The 22,914-nt window shown below is 37.9% G+C and overlaps 1 protein-coding gene across 1 annotated transcript; it reads right to left on the bottom strand.

The window, feature by feature from the left end:
* Positions 1 to 4,091: 4,091 nt before the first annotated feature.
* Positions 4,092 to 10,117, bottom strand: LOC107760593 (putative receptor-like serine/threonine-protein kinase At4g34500). The gene is made up of 7 exons (XM_016578668.2): positions 9,313 to 10,117; positions 8,172 to 8,276; positions 7,958 to 8,080; positions 6,494 to 6,664; positions 6,267 to 6,396; positions 5,872 to 6,081; positions 4,092 to 4,437 (listed from the first exon to the last, which is right to left on the bottom strand). Exons 1-7 carry the CDS (start codon positions 9,918 to 9,920, stop codon positions 4,318 to 4,320), a joined length of 1,467 nt encoding a protein of 488 aa, XP_016434154.1. The 5' UTR covers positions 9,921 to 10,117; the 3' UTR covers positions 4,092 to 4,317.
* Positions 10,118 to 22,914: the final 12,797 nt, after the last annotated feature.

The raw sequence follows: 22,914 nt of genomic DNA on the forward strand, positions 1-22,914 counted from the left end.
AATTTCATCTGCGGCCGCAAACAAAGAAGGAACATTTAGCAGGCATTTTTGCAAATTGCGGACCGTACATGAATTGTATGACCGCAAAAGATGGGCTAGGAGTCAAGATCAGAGAGTATGCAAATTACCAAGTCTATAACCTCGGTGAATTGCGGATCGCACAAGAATTGTGCGGCCGCAGAACTCCAGCTCCTACCAGATGAAGAAATCTGTGGACCGCACATGGAATTGTGCAGCCGCAGAACCTCACGAGGGGTATTTTTGTCCGAGATTTTCAGCCTTGTATAAATAGACGAGTTTCACAAAATTAGGTCATGTTTTGAACCTCTGAAATTACTGTAGCCATTTTTCTTTGCCATTTTTGGAAGTTTACTTTGCTTTGGTGTATTTTACAATAGATTTAATCATTTTTAAGCTTTTATTATGAGTTTAATTAGTCTTTCTTCCCTATTTTCTTCAAACTCAAGTATGAGTAGCTAGATTTTTACTAGGGTTGTGACCCAACCCTAGTGTGTAAACCTTATGGGTATCTAATTTAGTGTTTGTTTATGATTGAGTGTTTATTATTTAGCTTAGTTCATGCTTTAATTGTGGAATTAATTATTGCAAATATTAATTCATGCCTATTTGACTTAGTTTCTACTTGAGAAAGAGAGACCTAGTCTAGGATAACTTAGCTAACAAGGAATTGGGTCAATCAAGAGATTGATTAACCCAATTAAAGGATTCAATCTAGAGATAGTAATAACCTGACTTGAGCTTTTATTAACTGTTTTATGGGATACCCATCTGGTCTTAAGAAAGCCAAATTGGGCAAAACCAGTCTCTGACCGAGAGGTATTGAGTGGGTAATTTAGAATTGATAGTTATAATACACCCCAATCAATAAAACAAGTATTAAAGTCTTTATTCCATCATGCAAACACATAGGTAATGGTCACATCCCTAGGCTTTTTATCAATTTAAAAAAAAACTCAAAAATAATTATCTCTAGTCTTCTTTTTTTATTTTGCAATCTTTAGAGTAAAATTAGAAATAGAAAACAAATCTTCGCGTGGAAGTGCAATCTAGATAATTCAATCAATCACATTGAAATATATACCCCTAACTCCCATCTTAGCTCCATGTGGATTCGACCTCGACTCTTAGTTGGGTTTCTATTATTGCAAACGACCGTTTCATACCTCTTTTGAGGTGTGCATTTGGACGCGATCAATATTCATGTACTAATAATATGGCGGAAACAAGGGCTATTCTGTAGGCTTAATTTGGTATATTGACAATGGATATAAACATGTCAAAATTGAATTTAACTCTCTAATTCTAATCAATACAATAAATAATCTGGCTGGAATACCTTGGCAGATTGCCCATTTAATTGAACATATCAGAGAGATGAGGCAGGAAGACCACATTAAGTTCTCTCACAGCTACAGGGGAGCCAATTGCACTGCCAACTTGCTAGCTAATTAGAGTTTACATAGTAAATATTCTACTTTCTTCATGGAAGCTGACACCTTACCTATGAAGGTGAGAGCTGCTCTGAAGAATGACATAAACCAGCTGGTCAACTTCTGAATTAGGACTACCACAAAGTCATTCGATGCTTAGCCTTCCCAATTTTGGTTGTCCTATTGAGAAAGAGTTTTTTGTCCTTCACAAGCTTTTAATTTGGAGCTTTAGCTATGCGTTTCCCTATTTTGTGCTCCACTGCTTTTAACTGAGGGTTAATTAGCTTAGTTTTATCAACCCTTCTTGTATCGAATCTTCCTTTTTCGTGGTTTTAATATACATGCTCATGCCTAACCTCTCACCACAATGGTGATATTAAGAGGAAAAAAATGTCTTCATTATATACATCTTCCTTGGTATTTTTTTTATATGTTTGGGTGTCCTCGAAAGGACCATCTTTCTTAGAGCTTGTTTGGATGGTTGTTACCTATCGTTTTATAATGTATTGTATTGTATTATTTTATGAATATAATATTTGGATAGATTATATTATTTGCTATTGTTAAATAATATTTTACTGTTTGGTTTGACTGTATCGTACTGTACTGTAATTGATAAGTTTACTAAAATACCCTCAATTTATTAAATATTAAACTTATCAAGAATTACATATAAAAATAATTTAAGAAAACTCACTTTTACTAATTTATCACCAAATATGTCTTACAAATAGATTAAGCAATTAAATTCATGCAAATTCTATCAAAACTAGTGGAACAAAATTAGCAATTTTACATTGGAGTTGGATTCTGAAAAGAAAAAAAAAAGGACGAAGACAAAATAGTTTATAGGTGGGAGATTTGGAGTTAAATAAAAAAAGGTAAAGGGTAAAATAGAATTATGGAGTAAGAAGTTAGGGTATAATTGGAAAGAAAAAATAGAAAACAATTCCATCATACCAAATCGGTTGTTTCAAAAAATGGGACTTTTCATTGTTGCGGAACAATAGATTTAACAATACAATATAATCAATTTTTTTGAAACAATCAAAACAAAAATTATTTTGGGATAACAATACAATACGATACAATGGGTAATAACCATCCAAACAAGTTGTTAGTATAACATGTAATAGTCATAATGGATTAGTACTTAAATGAATCCTCGTCTCTTGAGGGGTTAATTTCCCGGATGATCATTTAATTTTTATTTTATTGCAATAAAATTGTTGAACTATTTTTAATAATGAAAATGTCATTCGATGTTTATCTAATTAACACAAAAGTCACTAAACTATTTTATGTAATAAAAAAATTGCTCCACGTTGCCCAGATATATCACGGATAATCAATAAGAAGAAACAGATGAGACAAGGCGACAATTATTATTTTTTTTGGTTACTAAGTAGGCGTTTGGATATAAAAATTATAATTTTTGAAAAAAAATAATATTTGAAGTTAAGTTGAAAAATGGTATTTAGAATTTGAAATTATGTTTGAAAAGAATATCTAATTATTTTTTTTTATGGACAAAACGGGTCCTAAATAGTATAGCGACTTCTTGGGATACAATTTTTCGTTAAAAGAAATAATTTAGCAAGTTTGATATGAAAAGTAAAATTTGAATAACCATCCTCAAAATTATCTCGTCATTTGAGTGACTTTGTAAATAGTGAAACCAAAAGCGCACATTTGATAGTCGAAGGAACACATTTGAGATTTGAAGAAAGAAATCCAACGAATGTCAAATGTAAAGCAACACACATAAAAACCAGACCCAATTTAAAACAAGAGTAAAGTAAACAAGGCGGCTAGTGAATTTTTATTGTTACGAGGACTAAAAATTGAATATGCTTATAAATATGGACGCAAAGTTATATTTTGTTCTCGTGAATAAATTTAGTAGGCATTTGGACATAAAAAATATAATTTAAAAAAAAAATAGTTTTTGAAGTTAAGTTGAAAAATAATATTTGAAATTTGAAATTATGTTTGGATATGCATTTCACTTGAAAAAAATGTTGCAGTTTTGTGAGTTGAAAAAGAGAATTTTCTGAAAATTTTGAAAAAGTGGTAAAAACTACTTTTTGATTTTTGAAAAACTCATTTTTAAAAAATTTTCAAAAACTTGCAAAATTTCATGGACTAATACATTTTTGGAAAATAAATTTGAATTTTTATTTTTATTTTTATGGACAAACGGGACCTTAATACAAGGAGTGTTTACTTGAATTTCTGGGTCAATTGATTTTTTGATTTTTTACAAACCTGTTTTTAGTTTTATGATCCTACTTTTTTTTTACACATGTGATATTTACTTTTATACGTAAAAACACGTAAGAGATCTAAAAGGTTATTTTCTTAAATTTAAAATTGTAAAAGGGCCTGATGTGAAAATAACACTGAATTTCCCAAGTTATAACTACAGTCATTCGCGTCGCCTACTTGAAGTAAAAATGGGATGGTCGATAAACAGAGTGATACTCCAATAAAGAAGCACCTCAACAAACACAACTATAGCAATTATGAAATTGTAGCTAACTGGTATGAAAACGCAAGCTAATTTAAGTTGGTAAAACTTTTTTCTTAACAGTCTGCTATTCTGCATGTCTCAAGTACATCAGTTTGTAAATACTAAGATAGTGCAAGTGGTTTGTTTTTCTTTTTTCTTTTTTGAGTCCATATAATGACATTGTGTAGTCTGACTATGCTTATATACAAAATCAACCAAAATAGAGCCTATATAGCACAGCTCGAAATACAAAATTAACAGGAACCAACAAACTAGGACTGAGCGGAAATGATTCAAAAGAATATACATACTAAAATAACCTGTATAACTCTTCATCCCAAATATAAAGGGTAATCATCTCCCTCTAGGTTTCTGTTCATCATCACCCATCCCATCCTTGGCAGCTAATTGAACTCTATTTGTTGGTAGTAAACGTGGATTTAGAGGATCTTTTTCTTGGACTGATCGAGGTTCCTGTAAGGGAAAAACAGATTCAATTAGAAAACAAACTAAAAGGAAAATAAGGAGTTCATTACACCACATTAGCCTCCGTAAACATGCAAAAATAAGTCAAGACCAAGCTGCTAAGAAATTGAACCTGACATTTCCTTTTCAGTGAAGAAAAAAGAGAGAGAACGAGATGACTCCTTATAGTGTACCTCTAATCACTCATCAGGTATTAACTTGTATGCTATATTCGAGGTAAAGAGAGATGATTCATACCAGAGAAACATGAAACATCATTTTTTTTTCCCGACAACATCATTCACCAAGTGCAGATACACACACTATAAGAAAAGTCTAATTTCTACATGGATCAATTTTTATTGTGCCTGGTGGTAATGTTACGAGGTTCATGAGTCCTGCTTAGAAGACTTCTCTACAACCTATTCCACCTTCTTCTCAATATTGTCCACCCTGCAAAGCATTTTATTATGAGTGCGTGCAACATTTTTAACAGTGCTATCAATATTGTTCAAGATTCTATTTTGAGAAATAAAATTTTCGGACTGCCAATTCATTGTTGCTTCAATGTCACTCGATGGTGGTATCAATGTTGTTCAAGATTCTATTTTGAGAAATAAAATTTTCGGACTGCCAATTCATTGTTGCTTCAATGTCACTCGATGGTGGTATCAATGTTGTTCAAGATTCTATTTTGAGAAATAAAATTTTCGGACTGCCAATTCATTGTTGCTTCAATGTCACTCGATGGTGGTTTTTCTCCTGAGGACAAAACAACATTCTTTTTGGGGATCTTGGGGGCATGATCTGCACCGTCTTTACTGAAGTGTTCAAGAGGTGAAAAATTATGGGTATAGCCGGTGCTAACGAGGCTATACATTAGTATTTCAGGATTTTTGGGCAAAGGGGTTGCCTCGTCATCTTCCCAACTAGGGGTGGTGATAAGCCTGAAATCTTTTTCTGGCAGTTTTGGCCATTCCTGAGGGTTATAGCTGACAAGAAACGAATTTGCTATTGGTGTTGTGGTACAGGGCCATACTAACTTAAGTAAAGAGGCATACTGATATGTAGTTGCACCCACCACTCTAATTCTAACTGACTGGAAAAGGGTAGAAGCATACCACCAAACCAAACTGATTTTCATTACTCTACTTCATTGATTGCAAACAGTAAAAGGGAAGAAAGCCAATTTCAGCAATTAGAAGGTCTGGATAAATAAGTTGTACTGCAGTTTATCATGTGCTATGGTTCACAGACAGTTACATGACCTATATTATGCTTTGAGAAGAAGATTGAGCTCATGCTAATTGATATGAGCGAATGAACATTATATGCCAAGCAAAAATCAATTTTCAACTTTTCAATATAGTAAAGACTTGTAACTGAAAAAATAGGGAAAAACAGTTTTCGGTCAATCAAAAGTCATTGTATGAGATGGCTTACTGAACGGAAAGGAAATTCATCAGCCTCAAGCATATGTACTATTTGTCCCATCTTTGGCCGCTTGTTGGCATCCATATCTATGCAGCGAAGGCAGACCAACAGAACCCGCTTTAAGGATCTAGGAGGAGGATGGACCTCAATTAATGGGTCGACCAATTCTTCACCACGCCGATTTGAAACCATTCCTTTAAACCAATCAACCAAGTTCATCTGCAATTTTGTATAATGATGTCAAGATAATGGCAAAAGATCTTTCAGGATTTAGCTGATTCAACCTCCCAAGAAAAGGTCCTTTCCTTTCTATGCTTATTTTCTTTTTTCTCCTTTTATATTTTTATTTTTTATATCTTTTATGGCTGTGGTTGCAGAAATGACAAGGGCAAACTTGTTCTTACCTCCCCAGGGGGTCTTGAATAGTCAACAGGACTTCTTCCTGTAATAATCTCCATGAGCATAACACCGAAACTATACACATCGCTCCCCTCATTAAGCATACCAGTACTGGCATAGTCAGGAGAAACATATCTGCAGCGATAATCATCATCAATAATTAGCAATTTAGCACAAAGCATCTACTTAGTAATAGTTGATAAAGTTTGGAATGATTAGAGAAAGGACACACCCAAAAGTCCCCATAACACGGGTAGTCACATAGCTTTTCTCAGATCCTAGTAGCTTGGCAAGTCCAAAATCTGATACTTTTGGATTCCACCTCCTATCCAACAGAATGTTACTTGATTTAACATCACGATGCACAACTTTGGGTTCCAAACCTTCGTGCAAGTAGGCAAGTCTGTCACAAAAAAAAATAAAAAAAAAATGAAAACTTAGTGATGACAAATGAGATGGGACAAATAAATCAGGCCATGCAATAAAGATATGCATCTCTTTTCTTTTGTTGCACACAAAAAAAAATTAGCCCATAGATTCCAAAATCAGGGTAGAACGTCCAACACCAAATTGTCGAAGCATGAATATGTGCACTTAAATTGCTATTTAGTCACACGTCATACTTCAGTCACAAATGTTGTAAAGGTTATGTATGAAGGAGTTGTTAGGAGATACAAAGGAGCTTCCTATAACCATGGGTTTACACTAGCAATCAGCATTGAGCCCGCATTGGTCAGCCAAGCTTCCGATGTTAACTACAATATACATGATGAGGCCTCATGATGTATACGTTTTGTATACGATATTGTGTTAATTGATAAAACCAATAAAACTGTCAACCAAAAGCTTGAACTATGAAAAAGCACTCTAGAGAGCAAGAATTTAGGATAATAAGTCGAAGTAAGACCCAGTATAAGCACTGCAAGTTTACTAGCACAAGAAGAGTGAAATTGAAGTGAGTCAAACGATTCAAATATGTAGACTTGATATTCCAGGAGAATGATTTTATAAATGAAGATGTTACATATAAAATCAGATTAGGATAGCTAATACGGGAAAATACTACCACAATGTTATGCGATAGAAAGATATCTATCAAAGTGAAAGGCAAGTTCTATGCAATGGTAAGACACGCTAAGATCCAACATATCCACAAGATATGTTGTAGAAATGCGCATGAAAATGATGCCATATAAGATTAGAAACGATCACATTCAGAAGGTGCAAGTAGCATGCATGAAGGATAAAATGGGAGAAGGTCGCTTAAGAAGCTAAATTTTAAAATATTGGATTGCTACAGGTCTACATAGAGCCACATAATGTGGATTCATATGGTCAACCCTACTAGTTGGGGATTATGGCATGGTTATTGATGTTGTATGCCATACTTTTAAATCCATTTTTGTCAAGAGTGGTAATGTCCTAATGTGACATATTTATGATCATAAATGACCATGTTCGACCAGCTATAACAAAAAATGCTGATATGTAAAATATAATCTTTCAATCAACTATACTTTCTTATACTTGCATGATTGTGCAACTAGGCTTTGAACAAAGAGTAGATTGCCTTGGTAATTTCCAAAGAAAATGCACATAAAAGTACATGATTTATGTTAATAGCAATATCAGTTCGCTACTGACAAGGATTAAGATACATAATCATGTAGTGGAAAACAAAATGTAGAAGCCTCACCCTCGAGCAGTTCCAGTCGCAATTTTCATCCTAATCTCCCAGGTTAGAGGACTAACAGGCCCTACATCACCATGTAGCCATTGCTCCAAATTGCCATTGTCAACGTACTCATAGACTAGTATCCTGTATATGCAGTAAATGATTTAGCAGTTACATTTGAAGACAGAGACAGGAATTTTACACATGTTTGTGAATATTAACCGTAATGAATTACCTATGAGCACCTTCTGAACAATAACCAAGAAGACCCGCAAGGTTTTTGTGTCTCACTTTGCCAATGGCCTCAACTTCCACCCTAAACTCCTTCTCGGCCTGACCCCTATAGATAAGCAAGTCACAGAGAATGAACAAAATTGGTCAAAAGTTTCAAAGATAATAAAAAAAGACTGCAGAAACCTTGAATGTTGAACCCCTCATTCAAATTCGCAGAAAATTGAAGTAATAAAGAAAAATCTGTCCAATTTGATTCAATTTTTTGTTATTACAGTAATTTATTTTTGGCCAAGGAAGTTATTTCATAGTATAGTTTTTCGGGTAAGGCAATAACTTGAGATCATAACAGTGAGCAAAGCTACTCAATTTCCCGTTGCACAGTTGTCAACCATCATTACTGCTATTAAAGGTTGGCCTAAATGGAAGTACAAATCATTCCTAGCTAGAATAAGCAATCATATGCCAAGATTTCAGCAAAGAACATAATTTGGTCAGGTAAAGGACATAAGAATGATAACAAAAAAACAAAACAAAAGGAAAAGTAAAAACGAAGACAATTAATTAAAGTATAAAAAATAACAAAAAGAATGAGGAAAAAGAAAAAGAGATGAAAATAGTTAACGGATAAAAAGAACAAAAAGGAATAAAAGACAAAAGTAACGTTTACTTTCTTTTCCTGTGGAGTAACAAAATAATGTACTTTGACCCGAAAAAGAAAAACAAATCACATAAGTCCAGATCTAAGAAGATTGGATTCTCTTCCCAAGGAAACTAAGCAAGAAAACAAACAAGATGTAGACACTACACCAGCTGATCAACTCAAGCAAACAACCAGATCACTTGACAGGTAAGAAAAGATTTATAAAAAAATCCAATAGAGGATAAATTAACAAACAGAGATAAATTCAAACAGAAAAAATTGCATACCTAAACGCTTATGAAAATTTAAGTTCTATCACCATGAAGTATATTTATATAATCAGGTCATTAACATATTATTCTAAATAACTATTTAATAATATTGATTGGTAATCTAAAATAAATGTTAGTAATAACATGCTACAGGTTAAGTTATCAGTAAAATATAGCTTAAATCCTTAAATAAATCATGCAAAAACATGTAAAATTAAATAAAGACCCACTTGTTGTTATGAAGCTTCTTGACAGCTACTACTGAGCCATCTTGCAAAACACCACGAAATACGATGCCGTATCCGCCTTCACCGATCACATTCTGGGCACAAAATACACTAGTGGCCATCTCCAGTTCTTTCAAACTGTACCACCGGCCCCACCCAATATTCGACGACTCCGTAGAACCAGAGATCGCCGACGACGATGCATCACTCCGGCTCGTACTCGACTCATTACTCCCTGAACTTCCTTTTATACCCCCCGACTCAACTTCGATCACTTCCGGAGTTTCTTTTCTTAGAATCGCGATTGTCTCGTTCTCCTTTTCAGCGAACCGATTCACTTTACCAATCTCGTTGAGATCGGACATTTTGTTTTCGCGAATCACTTCGGATACTAAAGGTAATAACCCAGAGCTGGACTTAACGCTGTTAAGACGTCGTTTTGAGGTTCGATTTAGCCGGAGGAATAGGAAGATGAGAACGAATATGATAACCATAATGACGACGGTGGCGGCGATCACGATGTAGAGTTGAAGACCTAGAATGGGAGTTTTTGAAGTAAAAAAGCTAGATGAAGAGCTCCCCGAGCTGGAATTCTCGCCGGAAACCGCCATTATTTCCGGCAACAACAAAGTAAGAGAAAAATCCTACAGGGATTAATATGGCATTGGCATTTTAGAGAGAGAAAGTGAAGAGATGAGAGAGACTAATGGGAGTGTAATTTGGAAAAGAGAAGCATTGACGAGGTTTTTGCTGATAGGAGCTGGAGAGTGGGGGGAATAGAGACAGCGCTTTCAACAAACAACGTATACACTCTTTTTTAAGGAAAGGCCATTTGTGTGAGGAGTGGGGACAACAAAGGGGAAATAGAGGGGGAGAGAGAGAGAGAAAGACCGTTTAAGCATATGAAATGACGTTTTTGTCCTTCTCCATTACATGGATTTTTTTCATCTTATATCATTATCCATTTCACTGATTTGCATAATGGGGCCAAGGAGTTGATCTTTTTCATTCTTTCTCATGTCAAAAAGTTTGGGAGCGGATCATGTCGTGCCTTTCGGATTTAACTAAAGAATTGTTACAGTGTTAAAGCAAGTGATTCTGTTTTTGTGCATTAATACTGTTAAGAATTTTCACACTATCGTATTAAATTTAGAAAAAATAATACAGTATAGTTGCTCTCAAAATAATATTCGAAAAAATATATTTTTAGTATATATATATACAAAAATTATACAAATTTTATATATTTTTCGGCTACCAAATATAAATAGTTTCTATCGCGAGCTAAAAGTGATAATACCCCTCAAATTTATTTTTCAAAATATGTAGTTTTTCATAACAAGCATATCGTATGTAAATGATTTTGCATACCCAATGTATAGAAATGGATATTTCATATAAATATTGGACTCTCCAAACTTGTTTATGATTTTTTTTATATTTTAAAACGAAGTCCTAGCCACCAAAAGATTGCTTCATTTCTTTTTAAAAAAGTAACCTAATTGTTTGTACATTTTTCTTATATTACCGATTGATTACTTATATATTGTTTCTTGTCATTTTTAAATTTGGTATGATTTGTGGTACATTACAAGAATTATAAAAATGCAAATGAGAACTCTATTAATTTGCATGTCTCCTTAATTATTCAATGTGTGTATGGTCAACAATTCTTGGTAGTTTGATTACATTGCTTTTGTCTTTTGGGAAAAGCTTCTATTGAGTGTTGAGTAAGCAAAGTTTGAAGGAAACAACTAAATAGCGGATATCCCCTCGTCCTAAGGCCTTTTTATTTGCTCAACATATTGTTGAGAATTTATCAATCTTCGGACCGACAACAGATCCACGCAAACATCGTATAGCTAATGAGATCTTAAGGCCGTTAAAGCAAAAAGAACCCTAATAAGTTCATGTGCTTAAAATTAGAGAACTATATTATTTAAAAACCGTAAAGTTTTCAATCGAATTGATTACCTGTTTGGACGAAATTTTTACTTTAAACCTTAACTACAAATAGTCACTGAAGGTTTTTTTAAGTGAAAAGTTTGACAACTTACACGCAAATTTCATATTTCTAAAGGTACAGAATGGAATTGTTAAAGCTTGGTTTGCGGTGATTTCAATTATAAATTGCATAAAATGTTAAACTTTTAAAAGAGATGGACATTTATTTATTAACTTTAGGCAGACAACGCATCATTCGCGTGTACACTTGATTCTTTTCATTGGCAGGAAGAATATGAAACATTTTGTGAATAGATTGTGAGGAAACTCAAATCCACCTTTATTGGTTTCTTGCCTAATACTGCGATCGCGTATTTAATATTGTAGACAAGAGGGGTTGCTCTGATGGTAAGCAACCTCCACTTCCAACCAAGAAGTTGTGAGTTCGAGTCACCCCAAGAGCATGGTGGGGAGTTTTTGGAGGAAAGAATGCCGAGGGTCAATTGAAAACAGCCTCTTTATCTCATACTGTGGGTTGTTGTTGTTGTTGTTGCGTATTTAAATATCAACCTATGTCTACAATATTAGTTTCTCAAATTTTATGCTTTTAATGGTCTTACTTAATTTTTTATTACACTAAAAAATTCGTCGATAGTGTAAAAATTATAGAGGAATAACTAACAAATATGCAACCGAAGCAAACAAAAAATGTTGTTGGGCAATGCTTTTATAAACAAAATTTCAATGACGTGGATTTTGAGGCATCTTTACATCGTTAACATCTTCTCCCACGCACATGTAGGGGAAATGACACAAGGCGGCAATTTTTATGTTTAAAATATATTCATAATTTATAATATATTTAAAGATTAATCAATTTCACTCAAACTTTAACGTACGGCGTTCTAGAGTTTAAACTTTAAAGTTCAAACTTAAGTTCGAAAATTGTGAAGTTCAAATCTTATATCCTGAATTTTAAATTAGTAGTTCAGAAATCAAGGACACTTAGTCCTGAATTTCAAATTAGCAGCTCAAAAATTCAGGACACTTGTAAGGCTCCGAAAAACTTCACCTAAAACCCGGGGTTCGTGATGCTGAGGTAGACTTATGCATTGATTAGCTCGTCGCGGGTGGGACTTTTTAGGTTAAACAGTGCGTTGGAGAGTTGAAGAAAATTTTTGGAAGTGCAAGGCATTTCTGCGGTCTATTCTGCGGTCGCAGAACTGATCTGCGGACCGCAGATGTGCCACAGACTGAAGCAGAAATCTGGGCAAACTTTTGGACCATTATGAGGCTGCATAATCATTTCACGGGCCGCACAACCCATCGCAGGCCCAACATGAAAATTTACGGAGGAAAGTTCTGCGGCGCATTATGCGACAGCAGAATAGGTCTGCGGACCGCAGACCAGTTGCAGAGTGAGGCAGAAATGCCCAGTTCCGAAGGGCCATTGTGTGGCCCATTTTGCGGACCGCAGAAGCGTTATGCGGTCGCATATGCGACCGCAGATCTGCATCGAGGCTTCATTTTTCTGGTTGTATAAACCAGACCCCATTCTTATAAACAATCTTAGGAATCATTTTAAAAGGTTCAAACTTATATTTTAGAGAGAGGAAGACGGTCTAGAATGAGAAAAGGAATTTCTAAGTCATTATTCATCAATCCTTGCTCAAGCCTTGAAGATTTCACAAGGGTAACTCACAAGGTCTTCAACCAAAAAGGTAAGATTCTAGCCCTAACCTTCAATTTCGAGATTTAACTGAAAATAGGTAAAAAGCCAAGCAATTCTTGGGTGTGGGAGTTGTTCATTTTGCATGCATGTACTATCTAAGGTTGTGGGAAGATTGTTGAGCTCAATTGGGTAGACTTTGGGTAGTGAAATGGAGGAATCCACCATAGAAGGACCTTGAACTCATAATACCCACCTAGTGTTTGATAAAATGCTCAAATGAGCTGGAACCATGAACTCTCTCCTAATTTGTATTCAATTTTGCTATGTCTCTAAATAGATCGATGTTGCTAGGATTTTCGGAACTGTGTAGTGAATTAAGGAAAGTTCAAAGCGATGTATGAAGGTTAAATTCTTTTTCTAGTATTGGAATTCCCGTATTCTTGCAAAACTCCATCGTGTGAAGTTCGAATATGGAACGCTATTGATGTGGGGTATTCAAACTAGTAAAATTGATTTTCGATTGGCATAACGTGTTAGAACCCTCGTGTGTTAATGATTCTCTATTTTTGACTTAATTATGTTATACCCCTTTTGGGAAGAAGATCTTGTATGAAATCAATATGATTAAACACTTATTTCTCATATGATGAAACCTTATGAACTTACATTTAATAAGGCCAAATGTGCCAAATGGTTGATTTGAAAGGGGACACTTTTGCACAAACTATTATAGTTTTGGTAATCCGAAGTGTGGCATTGTGAATACACCTCCACCCGCATACCTTGGGGTGAGTCGGCAGGGGCCGCTTTGTATAGAGTTGTGGTATTGTGAATACACCTCCACCCGCATACCTTGGAGTGAGGCGGCAGGGCCGCTTTGTGTAGAGTTTCTGGTATTGTGAATATACCTCCACCCGCATACATTGGGGTGAGGCGGCAGGGCCGTTTTGTGTAGAGTTTCTGGTATTGTGATTGCACCTCCACCCGCATACATTAGGGTGAGGCGGCAAGGCCGCTTTGTGTAAAGGTAGTTGTAGAGGATCCCCGACTTAAGAATTTATAAATGTTATTGAAAACTCTTAATAAATTTGCTATGTCTCTAACGGCTAACTAAGCCTTTTATTCTTACCGTGATTAATCATATTCATGTTGTATTTACAAGTCCTTGCATAGGTGTTTGGTTTTCATACTAAGTATTATTTGACATGTACTAACGTCCCTGTTTTCGGGGGCACTACATCTTTAATGGATGCAAGTGGTTCCACAACGGAGGGCATTGACCAGTGATAGTGGTACACTCTCTTCCCGGTTGGCTTGATGAGCCCCACTTTATTTAGGAGTCGTGCATATTTTATTGTATGTGTATTATATTTTGAGATATAGCCCGAGCCTTGCTGCTGACACTATCATTATACTCTTTTATATCTACTAGAGGCTCCGTAGACATGGTATGGATTGTGTATTGGTATTGGGAAGGTCAAGATAGTAATATCATATGCGTATTACCTATCCCACTTCAACTATGAAAGTGTATGTATTTTGAGACTTTATAAATTAACTAATGGTGATGGAATTAGTGTTGTTCATGAACCCTCTTGGTATTAATTAATAAAGTTTATCCTCTTTTTATTTATGGGTGAGTTGGGTAGAAGAAAATCTAGCAAGTTTTCTCGGTCAGGTTATCTCGGTTAAGCGCCGATCGCGCTCCCCGAGGTCGGGGCGTGACGAACTTGGTATCAGAGCCTAATATTTTAAAGTGTCCTACGATGTCTCGGAGCCGTGTCTAGTAGAGTCCTTCTTATCGGTGTGTTGTCGACCACATCTATAATTAGGAGGCTACTTGGGCACTTATGAATAATACCCTTCTTTAATGTTCTCGATCGTGCGATAAAGCTGATTGTAAGATTGTTCCTCCTTTAACACGTACTTTGCTCTAACTTTCAGTACATGGCGCCTAGGAAGAAGGCAAGAATTGGACAAGGAGCCAATGTCACCCTAGGTGTGGCAGTTGATTCAATATTTGAAGATGCAGGTGAGCATCCGAGGGGTAAGGATATTCCCCCAATTACTACATTGCCTGACTCTACTATAACTGATCAGACCGCACCTGTCCCTACACCTACTGAGGGTGCAACGGTCCCTCCAATTGATATTCCAGTTCCACCTCTAGCTCCAGCTTCCGATTCTGGTGGGTCTGATAATGGGGAACTTAGGGGAGCCATACAAATGTTGGCTCAGATAGTGGCCTCCCAGGCCCAGAGATCAAATGTTGCACCCACTTCTTTTAGTCAGCCAGGGGATCCCGCTAGTTCCAGGGTGAACATATTTCTCCAGTTGGATCCTCCAGTGTTCATAGGTACTGATCCTGAGGAGGACCCCCAGGACTTCATTGATGAGATGCGCAGGACTCTCCGAGTTATGCATGCTACTGAGACGGAGCGAGTGGAGTTGGCCTCCTACCGCCTGAAAGGGGTGGCCTATTCTTGGTTTGAGATGTGGGAGGAGTCCCATGAGAATGGGAGCCCCCTCGCGAGTGGAGTAAGTTCACCAATGCCTTTATGGATCATTTCTTGCCTGCTGAGACTAAGACGACCCACGCCACTGAGTTTGAGAGCCTGAAGCAGGGTAGCATGAATATGTGGGAGTACCATATGGATTTCACGCGCCTGTCCAAGTATGTTATTCACATGTTGCCCAATATGGAGGCTAAAGTGTGCCGATTTGTACATGGTCTTAGCCCCTTGGTTATTAATGAGGATTCTACAACTGCCTTGAATTCTGATATGAACTATGGGAAGATGGTGGCGTTTTCTCAAGCTACAGAGGACCGTAAACTGAAAAATAAATGGGAGCAGCAAGGCCCGGACCACGGGAAACTTAGGTAGTTCTCCCGTTGGTGGTGGTGATAGGTCGGCATTTAGGAGAGGGTCATCAAGGCCATCTGAGTCATTCTCTCTTTTTTCGATGAGTGCACAACCATCCGGGACCGGTCATGACAATAGGGGACCCCACTAGCAGGGTCGGCTTGGAGGGAGATTCCAGCAGCAGCGGAGGCCCCATGCCCTAAGTGTGGGAGGATGCACTTTGGGGTCTGCTTCATGGACATACCTATATACTACGTATGCGGTATGATGGGTCACATTCAGAGGGATTGCTGCTCGTCCCGCCAGATCATTGGCAGAGGTGCGGCATAGCCAGCTAGTTCTGTAGGGTGTGGTGCAGTTAGGGGTGGTGCACAAAGTTCGGGAGGACCCAGCAGATTTTATGCTATGTGGAGGCATCTTGATTCATAGGCTTGTCTAGATGTTGTCACATGTATATTAATTGTTCAATCCCATATGTATATGCTCTTATTGACCTAGGTTCCACTTTGTCATATGTCACTCCTCATGTTACTATGGAATTTGGGATAGAACCGGAACAACTTTATGAGTCGTTCTCTGTATCTACTCTGGTTGGCGAGTCTATTATGGTCGTGCAGGTTTATAGGGATTGCGTTATCACGATGCGTAGTCGGGACACCCTGGCCGATCTCATTGAATTGGGAATGGTTGATTTTGATGTAATAATGGGGATGAACTGGCTTTATTCATGTTTCTCTAAGCTTGATTGTCGAACCAGGATCGTTAGGTTTGAATTTCCAAATGAGTCATTGACTGAATGGAAGGGGGATGATGTGGTGTCGAAGGGTAGGTTTATTTCTTATCTTAAGGCCACAAAGATGATTAAAAAAGGGTGTATCTACTATTTGGTCCGGGTTACGGACACCGATGATGAGGCACCTACATTTGAGTCTGTGCATGTTGTGGATGAATTTCTGGATGTCTTTCCGGATGAGCTCCTTGGGATCCAGCCAGACAGGGATTGATGTGATGTCAGGCACGTAACCTATATCTATTCCTCCCTACATAATGGCACCGACATAATTGAAGGAGCTAAATGAGCAATTGGAGGATTTGTTAGATAAGGTTTTCATCCGGCCGAGTGTGTCGTCTTGGGGCGCACCGGTCCTTTTTTTAAGAAAGAAAGATGGGTCACTGAGAATGTGTATTGACTATCGGCAGCTCAACAAGGTCACGATCAAGAATAAGTACCCACTACCAAGAATAGATTACTTTTTTGACCAATTTCAAGGTGCTAAGTACTTCTCTAAGATCGATTTAAGATCCGGGTATCACCAATTGTAGATCAGGGAGCAGGATATTCCGAAAATAGCTTTCAGGACCCGGTATGGGCACTTTGAATTTATGGTAATGTCTTTTGGGCTAACAAATGCCCCAACGGCTTTCATGGACCTTATGAATCGAGTCTTCAAGCTTTTTCTTGACTCCTTTTGTGATAGTGTTCATTGACGATATTCTGGTATATTCACGAAGTCGAGAGGACCATGCCGATCATCTCAGGGCAATTCTACAGACTCTATATCAACATAAGTTGGATGCGAAGTTTTCAAAATGTGAATTTTGGCTTGAATCTGTTACATTTTTGGGGTATATCGTCTCTAGAAAAGGAATTAAGGTTGATCCTCAGAAGATTGCAGCTGTGAAGAATTAGCCTAGACCTACAACTCCAATAGAGATTCATAGTTTCTTGGGCTTAGCTAGTTATTACAGGAAATTTGTAAAGGGGTTCTCCACTCTTGCCTCTCCGTTGACTAAATTGACGCAGAAGGCGATTAAGTTCCAATGGTCAGATGCTTGTAAAAGGATCTTTCAAGAATTGAAATCAAGATTAACTACGACACCAGTGTTGACCCTACTAGAGGGTATAGGTGGGTTTATGGTATATTGTTATGTTTCAAGAATCGGACTTGGGTGTGTATTAATGCAACATGGCAAGGTGATAGCTTATGCTTCTAGGCAACTCAAGAATCATGAAAAGAACTATCCAACACATGACTTAGAGCTCGCGGCGGTGGAATTTGCATTAAAGATTTTGCGTCATTATCTGTATGGGGTCCATGTAGATATACTCACGGACCATAAGAGCCTCCAATACATTTTCAAACAGAAGGAAATGAATCTGAGGCAGAGAAGATGGCTTTAGTTACTCAAGGATTACGACATTGATATTCTGTATCATCCGGGGAAGGCTAATGTTGTAGCGGATGCTCTTAGTCAGAAATCTATGGGTAGTTTGGCTCACTTGGAGGCATAACAAATGTCGTTGGCCAAGGAGGTTCATCAATTGGCTAGTTTGGGAGTTCGTCTTACGGATTCTAGTGAAGGAGGAGTGATTGTGCAAAATAGGACTGAATCATCGCTTGTTGTGGAAGTCAAGGAAAAGTAGTACAACGACCCATTGTTGGTACAATTGAGGGAGGGGATTCATAAACATAAGACTATGGCCTTTTCTCTTGGCATGGATGATGGTACACTAAGGTACTAAGAACGACTCTGTGTTCTAAATGTGGATGGTCTCCGAAAAAGAATCATGACCGAGGCTCACACTTCTAGGTATTTCGTGTACCCGGGCTCTACAAAGATGTACCATGATCTTAATTAAGTCTAATAGTGGAATGATATGAAGAGGAATGTAGCTGACTTTGTGTAAAGATGTCCAAATTATCAGCAAGTTAAGGCCGAACACCAAAGGCCCGGTGGGTTGGCACAGAACATAAAAATTTCGATGTGAAAATGGGAGATGATCAATATGGACTTTGTGGTAGGACTACCTTGCACTCCTCGCAAGTTTGACTCGATTTTGGTGATTGTGGATCGACTCAAAAAATCAACACACCTCTTACCTGTTAAGGCTACTGACACACCGGAACAATATGCTTAGTTGTTATCAAGAAAAGCGTCAAGCTGCGTGGCACTCCAGTTTCCATCATTTCTGATCGGGAGGGGGGGCACAGTTCACAGCTAACTTTTGGAATAAATTTCAGCAAGGGTTGGCTACTTAGGTAAATCTGAGTACAGCCTTTCACCCGCAGACAGACGGGCAGGCAGAGCGGACTATTCAGACGCTTGAGGATATGTTGCGAGCTTATGTTCTTAACTTTATGGGTAGCTGGGATGATCATTTGTAGCTCATAGAATTTTCTTACAACAACAGCTATCATGCTAGTATCCAGATGGCACCGTTTGAGGCTTTATATGGTAGGAGATATAGATCTCCCATTGGATGGTTCGAGATTGGGGAAGCAGAATTGATAGGGCCGGACCTCGTGTATCAGGCTATGGAGAAGGTTAAGATCATTACAGAACGATTGAAAACTGCTTAGAATCGTCAAAAGTCCTATTCGGATGTGCGTTGCAGGGATTTGGAGTTCAAAGAAGATGATTGGGTATTCTTGAAGGTTTTCCCTATAAAGGGTGTAATGCGGTTTGGTAAGAAAGGAAAATTGAGTCCGAGGTATGTCAGACCGTACAGAATTATTCAGAGGATTGGCCCAGTGGCTTACAGGCTAGAACTACCTCTAGAGATGTTTTTAGTTCACCCGGTGTTTCATGTATCCATTTTGAAGAAGGTGGTTGGAGATCTGCCGCTTATTGTTCCGGTTGAGACTATTAAGGTTAATGAAGAATTGACGTATGAAGAAATTCTAGCTGCCGTTCTTGATAGGCAAGTTCGAAAGTTGAGGAACAAAGAAATTATCTCCGTGAAAGTGTTATGGCGAATCCAACAAGACGAAGAGGCCACCTGGGAAGCCGGGGAAGAGATAAAGAAGAAATATCCTAATTTATTTGAATAGCTATGTAATTGTGTCCATGATGTTGAAAGCTAACTTTCTATAAACTATGTTTTCCCTGTACGGCTTATGTTGAGGTTGCTCCTCCTTGGTAATGTAATGTTTAATGGCATTGTGGCCGGTGTTGTTTCCCTGTTGTTTTATATCATTGAGTTGTTGTTATGTTGTTAGGACTGGTTTTGAGATTCTCTGGCAGGTGGATAGGCCCCAATTACAGGGGAGACTGTTGCAAAATTTCTGGAAATTTAAGGAGTTAGTCAAAAATTTGGAACTACTAGTGTGTGTTATAGCAGCTGAGTCACATTGGGTGCTAATGGTGAATTTTGACCCTCATTCGAAGATAAATGATCCTAAGCGGGGGAGGATGTAAGGCTCCAAAAAGTTTCACCTAAAACCTGGTTTTTGTGATGCCGAGGTAGACTTATGCATTGATGATGTTCGAACTTTTTGGGTTGAACAGTGTGTTGGGGAGTTGAAGAAAAATTTTGGAAGTGCAGGGCATTTCTGCAGTCCATTCTGAACTGCGGACCGCAGATCTGCTGCAGACTGAAGCGAAAATCTAGGCAAACTTTTGGACCATTATGCGGTCCATTATGCGGATGCATAATCATTTCGCGAGCCACACAACCCATCGCATACCCAGCATAAAAAATTTCAGAAGGAAGTTTTGAAGCGCATTATGCATGTCACGACCCAATTCTCTTACAGGCCGTAATGGCGCCCAGCGTCGCCACTAGGCAAGCCAACAGTGAACTAACCACGTGATTTCTCTTTTTAATAAATTTATAAGTAATTAAGTTTTTCCTTAATTAAAAGATTAAGAAGTAGAAAATTTAAATAAATAAAACAAAAGCAGCTGAGCGCAGTCATAACCATAGTAATAATCCAAAATCACAAAGTCTGCTAGTGTGTGTCAAGACCTGGTGTCACAAGTGTGTGAGCACTAATATATTATACAAAACTCTAGCTAATGTCTGATATGAAAATAGACAGAAATGAATGCAAGGAGAGACTCCGGGTGCTGCGGAACAGCTCAGGAAGCAGCTCACCAATAGGCCTCCGGGTAACGGGGATGCGCGCCGGTGTGATCGCCAGATGCATCTACCTCAGATCATGCACGGTCAGTGCAGAAGTATATCGTGAGTACATAAACAACATGTACCTAGTAAGTATCAAGTCTAACCTCGAAAAAGTAGTGACGAGGGGTCGACATCGACACTTACTATAGGCTAACAATAAAAATACAGAAGCTCTAAATAAGCATGGGCTTTGTATATAACTACAGCAATTCAATGACAACCAGGAAATAAATAATTCCTTTACACATGCTAAATCTTAATCACTTTCTATCTGGTATTATTTTAACCTCTCAAGTCATGAAATTATATGAATAAATAATTAAAATCTAAGTATTATCACGCAAAATTATGCCGAGGACGTATGGCCCGATCCAGAATAATGTGTACACTGTCGAGGGTCGTGCGACACGAATCATAGATGCATATATCTACTACCGAGGCGTTCGGCCCGCTCCACAAGAAGAGTGGATGCTTATAACCATTTTACCTAAACGTTATTACAAGGCTAATATACAATGTAGTACAATTTCCATTAACGATCAAGTAATTCGCTCAAAATTCAAGCAAGTAAAATTCGGTCCTTTACAATTCCTCTAACAAGTCCTAATATAATTTAGGCATTTTAATTAACAAGTAGGGTGCAAACATTACAAGTAATTCATGATTTTGGTCCTAAACTACCCGTACATTAGCATAAATAGTAGCTACGCACGGACTCTCGTCACCTCGTGCGTACGTAGCCCCCATAATTAGAAACAAATAGAAATTTAAATCACCTATGGGGTAAATTCCCTCTTACAAGGCTAGGCAAGAGACTTACCTTGTCTCAAAGCTCACTTTCCGGTCTCAAATTCGCTCTAAAGCCTTAACTCGGTGCCGAAGAATCCGAAACTAGTCAAATTTTGTACAAATAAATCAATATATGTTCCAAAATTCATAATTTAACTATTATAGTAATTACCCAACCCAAATTGGAAGATTCTTAAAATTTACTCTCGGGCCCACGTGCCCGGATTTCAGAAATTGTTGAAGAAAGTTGTTACCCATAACTTCACAAACTAAAATATATAATTTTCACTCAATCCCATAACAATTTTCTTAGGTAAATCCCATTTTTATCAAAACCTAGGGTTATTCATCTAAACCCATAATTTTCACAATTTTACATGTTAAAATCTTCCCATAATCTATGTTTTAAACTCGTATTGTATATAAATCACTTACCTCAGAGTGCTATGTGAAAGCCCCTCTCCAAAAGCTCCAAAATCGCCCAATGAATGAAAGAAATAAGTCAAAAATGGTTTAACTCCCGACTTAAATGAACCCTTCTGCCCATCGGTATTTCCGCACCTGCGGGAGGATCTCCGCTTCTGCGGGACCGCTTCTGCAGGACCGCTTCTGCGGTCAACTTTCCGCTTATGCGGAACACGCTTGACCACTGGCCCATCGCATTTGCAGCCAAGTCCCACATCTGCGCGCCCGCTTCTGCGGCTCGACTCGAACATCTGCGACCATGGCCAGGCCGCCTCCTTCCGCATCTGCGGACCCCTCCATCATAGAAGTGAGTTTGCTTCTCCAAACAATGCTTCGCTTCTGCAGAGCTCGCTGACCCCTCCTCTTTCTGCTTCTGCGAGCAAGGTGACACATCTGCGGTGCCACTTCTGCGGCCATTCCACCGCAGGTGCAAACGCACCAGATGACATGCACGAGCATCTCCTCTCCAAAGAGCTAACAAGCCCCGTCGACCCTCAAAATCCTGTACGGGGGCACTGAGGCATCAACCAAACATACCAAAGTATTCGTAAACATAAAACGGACTCGCTCGCACTCTCGGAACACGGAAAACAACATCAACACTAAAGATCACAACCCAAAACCAAATAGATTTAACTTATGAATTTCAAATTCTTCCAACTCATTCCGAACGCGCCAAATCATACTTAAACTACTCGGAATGACACAAAATTTTGCGTACAAGTCTTAAATCACCATATGGAACTATTCTCAGGGTAGGAATCCCAATTGGACCTCGATAACACCAAATCCTACTTCAAACCAAATTTAAAGGACTTTAAAACCTTCAATGTGCCAACTTTCAATATCAAGCACTGAAACGCTCCCTGGTCATCCAAAACCTGATCCGAAAATACGCCCAAGTCCAAAATTATCATACAAACCTATTGGAACCGTTAAATCCTAGTTCTGAGTTCGTTCAC

The sequence above is a fragment of the Nicotiana tabacum genome, chromosome 19 (assembly GCF_000715075.1).
Source record: "Nicotiana tabacum cultivar K326 chromosome 19, ASM71507v2, whole genome shotgun sequence".
Taxonomy (NCBI): Eukaryota; Viridiplantae; Streptophyta; class Magnoliopsida; order Solanales; family Solanaceae; genus Nicotiana; species Nicotiana tabacum.

Bases quoted from the DNA above. Each gene is read 5' to 3' on its own strand.
- LOC107760593 (XM_016578668.2), bottom strand. From the start codon at position 9,920: ATGGCGGTTTCCGGCGAGAATTCCAGCTCGGGGAGCTCTTCATCTAGC. The intron at 6,665-7,957 runs GTGAGGCTTCTA...TTTTTGTGACAG, and splicing joins GCGACTGGAACTGCTCGAGG to ACTTGCCTACTTGCACGAAG. The intron at 4,438-5,871 runs GTAAGCCATCTC...TTTCCCTTACAG, and splicing joins ATGAATTTCCTTTCCGTTCA to GAACCTCGATCAGTCCAAGA.